The 9,337-nt window shown below is 39.6% G+C and overlaps 1 protein-coding gene across 50 annotated transcripts in view; it reads right to left on the bottom strand.

Moving 5' to 3' along the window:
- Nucleotides 1-1,511: 1,511 nt before the first annotated feature.
- RIMS2 (regulating synaptic membrane exocytosis 2) overlaps nucleotides 1,512-9,337 on the bottom strand; it is a 601,231-nt gene continuing 593,405 nt past the window's right edge. For all 50 annotated transcript variants that reach the window (XM_053896431.1, XM_053896433.1, XM_053896465.1 and 47 more), the window contains 4 exons: nucleotides 7,675-7,787; nucleotides 7,007-7,108; nucleotides 4,852-4,991; nucleotides 1,512-4,424 (listed from right to left, as the gene is read on the bottom strand). In XM_053896431.1, coding sequence (XP_053752406.1) covers nucleotides 4,206-4,424; nucleotides 4,852-4,991; nucleotides 7,007-7,108; nucleotides 7,675-7,787 — 574 coding nt within the window. In that variant the 3' untranslated portion in view covers nucleotides 1,512-4,205. The remainder of the gene's footprint in view (nucleotides 4,425-4,851; nucleotides 4,992-7,006; nucleotides 7,109-7,674; nucleotides 7,788-9,337) is intronic.

The raw sequence follows: 9,337 nt of genomic DNA, 5'->3' as shown, positions 1-9,337 counted from the left end.
CCAGGTGCCCCAAAACAATTTGTTTTCTTAAGAGGACTTGCACCTTCAGTGAGACCAGCAAAGAGTGAAATGGTATTCTGATCAATTACTTATACTCATAATAGCATTTGGGAGCACTTACTTTATACCACTCATGGTGCTGTGTTCCATATACATCGTTTTATTCAATCCCTATGATGACCCAATGAGCTGGTAGTTTTACTATTGTCATTTTGCAGTTTGGGGTAGTGAGACTCAGAGAATATAAATGACATGGTCAAGGCTGAACATTAAGCAAGCGGCAGAGCCAGGAACCAGAAAAAAAACCCAAACTGGTTTGTAATGTGGAAGTCAGTCACTTACACTCTGGGACTAAGTCAATACAGGCGGACAGCTTTGGTGATTGCTTGGCCATTCCTCTCTCAGCCCCTACAAGCGTGACCACCATGTCCTTTATTGCGGACTGTGGAGCTTTGATCACATGTTCCCGGGAAAGTGAAGGTGCTGATGTCAATGGCAGCCACGTTGTTCGGGTTTAGTCAGAACCGCTAAAGAGGAGCTCGGTCCTGAGCAGGGAGTTGAGCTGTAGGGAGGGGCTAGCATGGATCATTTCTGAGAAAGCAGAAGGGCTTTTCAAGAGAGGGCATGCAAGAAAGGCAAGGGGGTTGGTATAATAGGAGTGTGTGAGTAGCAAGGAAATAGCTCTTTAGACTAGGAGGTGGACATTGAGTAATGACAAATAACCTGGGATAGGCATGGGGGACTGAGCTCGAAGGGAGTCCTTGGAAAGGGAAGAGATGGCTATTTCCAAGAATGGAGAGAAAACTAGGTTTGAATTTTTAACTAATTAAGCCAGCTTTTAAATTTAGAGCCGGGCAGCAGGGTGGGGGGCCTTCCGAGAGAACTCTGCTGGGGTTTTTTTTCTTCCAGTTTAAGGAACTGCCCTGGGAGGATTCGCAGAAACCCTCGCCTCCAGAGCCACACCATAGAAGCCAGTCTCTGGACAGGTTGTTACACATCCCGTTACCACCGGCGTCTCCCCCGCTGAAAATGCACCACCCCCCTCACCCCCACAAAGCTGAACTGACACAGCTGGGTAAAGCCCCTGTCACTCTTCTCACCTTCACCCAAGGAATGGCAGATGGCCTCTTGTGATTCTTCAGGACTCTGCCATCCGTGGAGGTGACGCTGACTCAGAAATCTCAGTTTATTCACAGACTCTGTGAGCTGAGTCATTTAACCAGAAAGCACTTCAGTCTGTAACAACCACCTTTCCCCCACCATAGAATAACAATGTTTTGTTTGTTTTTTTTAAAGCAGCAACTTTTTAATGATGTGAGCAGAAATCCTTTGGCTCTTTGGAAACATGCTCTACTGAGGGCTATTTGCTAAGACCAGCAATCTGTTTCTGGCACGGAGAAGGAAAATAAAATTATTTTGTTGTCTTGAAATGATGCATGAGTTCAGGGAAAGCTGCACCAGGCTTGGGGATGGGGAGAAGGGAAGCCAGAGAAAGCCGTGCATACAACGTCTGTAAAGAAAATGTTTTATTTAAAGTGTTAAATACCATCACCAGAATGAATTTGATTTACATTAGTTGGTGTTCATTACAGGACTAATCTGCCCTTTTTTTTTTTTTTTTTTTTCCCAACTGGAATTCCCTTTACTTTGAAAACATACTATGTACAGGGCAGCAATGGTCACTGGAATAGTGCTATTTACATGACTAAACCACAAGTCGAGGTGCAGACATGTGAAAATTAAAAAAAAAAAAAAAAAATACACCAACTTTTAAATAAATACTGCATAATGACAAGTATGTACAAATATCCCATACAGTCATGTCCTTCTTATTAAAATTAGAAATAATTTATATAGGAATATGCACAAAAGATTACGTGACTGCATCTTAGTATCAGGAAAATGGTAAACGTTTATTCTACGGGAGAGTGTAGACACTATAGGTCTATTAAATCAATTGCTGCTGGTACACAAGTGTCTAAATTATTTCCATAAAGTTTTATTCGTTCTTTTAACAACTTTACCTGGGTCCATCGTAGATCTCAGAATGTCAAGACACAGTCTCGGTGTATTTCATATTGCACCACATAAAGAGAAGGCATTTTTAGTGATACTCATTTTAACTTTTGCACCATATCAAGCATGATAGTTTTTAATGGTCAGCATGGAATTTAGAAAGGAAAAAAAAAAAAAAAAAGAAGAAGAAGAAGAAGAAAGCAATTTTTGTGCATGGCCTTAACTGGTATGTATGTGGATTTCAAAAGTTGCTGTAAGAAATTGAAATCGACCTGTAAGAATGCATTATCAAAGTGTACATAAAGAAACAGAAAGTGTGGGTGGTTTGTTAACGTTAACCAGTGACTTCTCCTCTCAATAGGGAAACTTAAGAGAAATTCGACCTTGCAGCACCACCCAATGGTAATAACTGTCTGTAAAACCAAAGGCAGGGGTTTGACCTTAGGGGATTTGTGGTGTAGACTTTTGGTGATGGCGTGAAAGAACTATTAATCGGCAGATTGACTTTCTTCGAGTCACCTAAAAATTGGAGCTTTAAAATTATCTGTTGCATATTTATGTTTACTATATTTCTTTAGAAATATAATTTGTGAAAAATTGTATTTTACTACAGAAAAATGAATTAATAAACAGCCCTGTGTTTCAGGCTCCAAATTTTTAGCAGTGTTTCTATTCACATAGTAAATGGAAATTGGCTAAAGAAATTGCTTTAATTAATTAAAAAACAAAACCTAAGACCTTCTAGAAATAATACTTTAACCCCTGTATGAATAATGCTGGTGCTAAAAACAAATTTATTAGACATTACAATGGCCACATGATTGTAGGGTTTTCCTGTAAACTGAACTTTGAAGGTGAAAATAAAAGTACCATGCACTGTACAATAAACTGCAAAAGTTCAAATATCTTCTTTATCAAATACATGCTGACTTACTTTAATGTACTCCCAAATCATGTTGCAAAATCCTTTTCAACATGCTGGAAATAAAGAAAGCTCTTAGTTTTTTCCCCCCCCCCTTGAGAAATTCATAAATTCAGAAGCATCTATAGCTCTGAATCAAACATGGGGTGTAAGGAGTATCAGGTCAAAAACTTGTAATCTTTTAGCATAATCACTCTGGTAGGGAGAAAGAAAACAAAAGATTAAAAGAGCGAAGAGGAAAAGTAAGACAGAGAAGAGGAAGAAAGATGCGAACAATTTGCACATATTGAACTTCATAAGATTTGTATATTTAACATGGAAATCAATTGAATATATTATGCTTATTTGTCACATAAAGAGAATTTTAAGTATCTTCTAGAAAGTATTCTCATTTGTAATGTCTGCCAAAACACAGACTATGATCAGTTTAAAGAATAAACATGGTGTCTCTTTGTACCACCCCGTTGCGTTCTCTCCCCTTTTTAAAACCATGCAATAGTGAAATTTACTTTTAAAAATAATATAAATTGTTGAAAATGGCTGATTTTTATTCTTTTTTTTTTTTTGCAAGTTGCAGCCCCAAGAAAATAATTTAAGTATTCAGCTAATCTGTGTCCATGCAAAAAAAGTTTAATTTCATTCAGTACAGTGTAGCCACAGAATTTTGTTTTTCAGAGTCCAACACATCGTGGCATTAGTGAATGGCGTGCCTGCCGGAGCTCTGAGTCTGCCACTGTTCACGCAGGACTGGCCGCTGCTGGTCACGCTCCAGAGGAGGGCTGACGTCTGTCCCGGACCACTTCTTTGGTCTCTTGCTTTTCACCTGATGCTTCCTAGGACTTCACTCCTTGACTTGTAACATGGCTTAATGACTGTATAGCTCCATTTCTGTGGCGTAACAGGGCTTTGGGGTCAGAGAAATGAAGAAAAAGGAACGATAAAAATATAAAGGTGCCATTGAAAAGGGCTTTTGTTGCATGAAACTGACTGATTCTTTGAGATTAATCCATGGCTTCAGATTGGACCAAAACTCGAGTGTTATTGAACTCCAAACCTGATAGTTCTTCATAACTGCTCTTTCACCTGAGGGCCATCTTTAGGGCACAATGTGTGCAACTTCCTCTGAGAACACAGGATCGCTTTGTATCCCTAGAAACAGGCTCAGAAGACACAACATTAAGCATGCAGTGTTACCAGGGTTTGCGACCTGTGATTTTTTTTTTATTTTTTTGTAACGCTGGTTGCTATGACAACAGTTTTACAGCTGCTATGAACGAGAGTAAGAAGGTCCGGTTGAACTTTCCAGAGATGATTGGGAAGCTCTTCTTGTCAGAGGGGCCAAGGTTGGATCTACTAGGGAGGAAGGAGGGAAAAGTTTGAACCATCCAATCACCATATTGGATAGCTCCAGTTCATCTAAAAGTATCTGGGCCACTCCCATAAAGGATTTGTGATCCATGCGGCCATAATCTCCCCAGACAATGATCTGTTGGCAAAATACAAAGGAGAGTAATGTCAGTATAACTATGTACGTGAAAACTTGTAAACTAAAATACATTGAGTTAATGTGCGGATATCAAACGTTAAGTTAAACAGTTGTATTTTAATTGCTGGGATAGTTGTTTTTAACTACTAGAACCCAAAGGTACATGAGGACAAGTGTACTCGAGTGTTACGATCATAAGCAGTCCAGGGAGATCGGAGTCTGTGTATGATGGGGCTTTGCAAGTCTCTAGTTCACTGTGAAAGAAACAACAGCATCTGTGGCTTTATAGCACCAGCCACTCTTGTGACGCTTCCGAGAATTTCGAGTGTGGGCAACCGAAAAGAAGGCAATAAGAAGATATGGGGGTGCAAGGTTTGACTCCATGAAAATACTTTCTTATGTAGGGGATAAACAATTCAGTAAATACCTGTAAAACCTTCCCTTGGGGACTTTCTTCAAAAGATAATAGCTGCTGGTAAAGGGGTTCCAGCGTTTTTCTTGCCACCTTTGTTTTCTTTTTGGCTATGCAGACTCCATTATCTAACAGATACACCTTTACATATGGTGCTTGAGAAAGAAAACATAGAGGGGAGAGTTAAGCGATGAGCCATGGTTATGAAATACTCAACTTGCACGTGACATCTACAACAGCTTAATTTTAGGCTGAAAGAGCCAGCAATCAAAAGTCACCAGTCTTTCCACACTGTGTCAAAATCATTAGATAAAGAATAGGTGTTTGTTTGTTTGTTTATTTATTTATTTACTTACTTATTTATTATAAAACTGCCATTCAAGTAGTTTTAGGCAATATTAACTCAGAGGCTACTCTGAGTTGTTACTATTATACCGTCAAGTGGTTACATAGATTTAAACACTGTATTAAATAAGGTGAACTGCTTCTAGTCCCTAACAATATTCAGGAGAGACGTCTTGTTCAGTCTTTCATCTGTCAGGACTTAAATCTAACTAAATGTGCTAGAAGCTATATATTGTTTTAGAAATAAATTATAATATAAATACTATAGTTTATATAATAATATAATATAAATTTTATAAATAAAAATCATTTATTTATTATTCCAAGGGGTTTGTTTGTTTGTTTTTATTTTTTGGTTAATGTTTATTTATTTTCGACAGAGAGAGACAGAGCATGAACAGGGGAGGGGCAGAGAGAGAGGGAGACACACAGAATCTGAAGCAGGCTCCAGGCTCTGAGGTGTCAGCACAGAGCCCGAGGCGGGGCTCGAACTCACGGACCATAAGATCATGACCTGAGCCGAAGTCTGACACAACCGACTGAGCCACCCAGATGCCCCAAAAGATTTATTTATTGATGGTGGTGTGGGTACAAGATAGCGGTGGGGCTTGGTGTGATATGTTCACATTAGCTGGGAAGAGGCAACTAATTATGAATTCCATGGCTTGAGATGTGTCTGACTCTTCATAAAAGCATTTTCAGGGGCACCTGGGTGGCTCAGTTGGTTGAGCGTCCGACTTCGGCTCAGGTCATGATCTCACAGTCTGTGAGTTCGAGCCCCATGTCAGACTCTGCTGACAGCTCAGAGCCTGGAGCCTGCTTTGGATTCTGTCTCTCTCCCTCTCTTTCTCTCTCTCTCTCTCTGCCCCTCCCCTGCTCATTCTCTCTCTCTGTCTCTCTCTCTCTGTCAAAAATAAACATTTAAAAAATTTTTAAAAAATTATAAAAAATTAAAAAAAAAAGCATTTTCATGCACGTACAAATTATGATATTCTTTATAGCAGAGTGGGTTGACTAGCTCCAAGACTTTTATAAACACAATTGACTTAATCGCTCCTGCAAGGTTGTACAATAGGTAATACACATTATAATTTAGAATTTCTGGAAGGATAGGAAGGAAAGTCAAGAAATTCAAAATTACAATTCAATCAGTGGAGGTGCTGAGGTGAGAAACCAAGTTTCAGAATCTTTACTAATTGTTCTACATAACAGATCTCATGCTCTGTACATCTCTGCACGATGTATCTGGAGTCTGTGTCATTTTTCACGGCCCCAAGCACCTTAGATGATGACATTTCAGTATGAAATACGTGACAGCACAATAAAAACTGACAGTGGTGCCTCTCTTTCTTTGTACAATACAGAAAGTAAAAGTTTTCTAATTAGAATGTCCTATATACAAAGGCTTTTGCTACTTTGGCAACCTGTATCTGTGTTTACTCTAATTTCAGGACTTTAAGAATTCGTAAGGAGAATTTTGAAGCTCCAGATAAAGTAAAGAATGACACAAAATATCAGCTAATCAGAAAAAGAACTTCTTATGTACATGTTGTACAAAATAAATTATCTAAGTGTGGTAGTTTTTATTTTGCAATGGTTTCTACTACATATGTATTTATTTAACAACGTATATTAGCCCTACCAGACCACTCTAATCGAATGCTCACTTAGGATCAACACACAGAGTACTACAGATAACAGACTCCCTTATTATTAGTATCCTTAATTATCTGAAAACCAGGTTTTCAGCATCTAATCAAAAACAAAGTCTCTGAATTGAAAAGTAATGGATTGCAAATAATAGAAGCATGTCTTCTTTTATTACCTGGCAGTGTCTTGGAACCTGGTTTTACAACAAGGCCACGAGCCCGAATGATTTCCACCTCCAATTGTCCCTTTTTGTCCATCATTCCTACCTGAATGTCACCTAATGGCATATGAGGAAGAAACAGACAGGCCTTAGTGTACAAATGCAGTAAGAAAAATGCTTGTGTCCAAAGACCTTGGTTTTAGATCATTCCATCATTTCCCATATAGTTTCTAAAATTCAACTATATTTAAAAATGTATCAATGATATCTTACTTTATTTTTTTATTTTCTATTTTTTAATGTGTATTTATTTTTGAGACAATGTGAGAGACAGAGGGCAAGCAGCAGAGGTGCAGACAGATGGAGACACAGAATCTGAAGCGGGTTCCAGGCTCTGAGCTGTCAGCCCAGAGCCCAACGCGGGCTCAAACTCACGAACTGTGAGATCGCGACCTGAGCCGAAGTCGGACGCTTAACTGACTGAGCCACTCAGGTGCCCCGATGTTATCTTACTTTAAAAAGCATATTTAAATGAAGTGGAAAAATTGGTTAAAAATTTTTATTGGTAAAATAAAAATACTTATTCCTGTTGACAATACTGTTCGAGATTCTATGAAATCAGAGAATGTAATTTTCAATAATCCAGAAGAGAATCAATAAAATCACAAGACAGAAATTCTTACCCATTGCAGGTGTAGCCAGAGTCTGACGCCCCACTAGCTGGGCAGGGCCAAGGCCATCCAGAAAATCACTGAATTGGCTATCGGAGGCCAGGCGGACGCCAGGGAAGATCAGACTAAAAGCAAAAGAACACATGAGATTAAACCCTCAACCCATTTACTCTCAGGCAGCTCGGGTTTCCCTCTTGCCCCCTTCTGTTACTGCCACTATTTTCCTACTTATATTAATTGCATCCCAACACCCAGATCCACCTCCCATGGCTCTTCCTTTCTTCTTCTGTAGCGGCCCATGTGTGTCACCAGAAGCACCTGTCACACTGGATTGCAGGCTGCTGTGTGTGTGTCTTTCTCTTCCTTGTCTGGAGGACATGGACTGTGATTTCTAGCAGTAACACCGAGCACCTGCTGAGCACTTACTCCACAACAGGCACTGTTGTATTGAATCCTCTTAGCTACTAGGAGATCGATTTTAATATCTAACCTGTTTTATAGATGAAACTTCCAGATCATTCCCATCAGTACATGAACATACTGTTATTCTTCCACCTTAAAAAAAAAAAAAATCTTCTACCTTAAAAAAAAAATCCCTTTCAAAAAGAAGAAGAAGAAGAAGAAGAAGAAGAAGAAGAAGAAGAAGAAGAAGAAAAAGAAAAAGAAAAAGAAAAAGAAAAAGAAAAAGAAAAAGAAAAAGAAAAAAAGGGGCACTTGGGTGGCTCAGTCGGTTAAGCATCCAACTTCGGCTCAGGTCATGATCTCACGGTTTGTGAGTCCGGGCCCCACATCACGTGAGCTCAAGTCCCACTTCAGATGAGTTTGAGTCCCACTCTATGCTCTGCACTCCACTCTCTCTCTCTCTCTCTCCCTCTGCCCCTCACTCACTCATGCTTTCTCTCTCTCTCTCTCTCTCAAAAAAATCCCTTTCCTCACTCCACTTCTTCTGCTGCTACCTCGCACCCCATTTCTCTACTCAAAACTCCTTGGGGGAGTTGACTCTATCGCTATCTTCAATTTCTTTTTTCTTGTTCTTTCTTGAAACTCTATTCAGTTTTTCCTTGCTCTCTTGCTTGCTTTATTTTTCTCCACTCTACCAAAATTTCTCTGACCAAGGTGACCTAAGGGCCACAGTGGTAAGCCCAATTGTTAGTACTCGTCTAATGTAACACATTAGCGGCATCTGGCACAATCAAGCCCTCCCTCTTCCTTGAAACATTTTGTCCACTTTGCTTCCCAGATCCTCTAGTCCTCTGATTTTCCCCTTTGGCCACTCTGCTTCAGTCTCCTTCACTGGTCCTACCATGAAATATTGGGAGCTCGATCCTTTGACTTATTTTTTTCTGCATGCCCCAATCTCCTTGGTAATCTCATTAAGTTTCATGGTTTTAAATGCCATCTATGCTGATACGGCCTAGATTGACATCTCCAGCTTGGACCACAGACCTGCATTTGATCTGCGCTGTCTACAGATCTGCTTGGATGTCTAATAGACAACTGATACTTAACTTGTCCAAACAAAAAGCCAAATTCTGTTCTTCTCAGGAGATTCTCATCTTTTATTTTTTTAATGTTTTTATTTGTGTTTGAGAGAGAGAGAGAGAGAGAGCGAGTGCACATCCATGTGTGAGCTGGGGAGGGGCAGACAGAGAGGGGGACAGAAGATGTGAAGCAG

Source organism: Panthera pardus, unplaced genomic scaffold, assembly GCF_024362965.1.
Source record: "Panthera pardus isolate Hobbes unplaced genomic scaffold, ASM2436296v1 HiC_scaffold_7, whole genome shotgun sequence".
NCBI classification, from domain to species: domain Eukaryota; kingdom Metazoa; phylum Chordata; class Mammalia; order Carnivora; family Felidae; genus Panthera; species Panthera pardus.
This window is presented reverse-complemented; position numbering and strand designations above follow the sequence as displayed.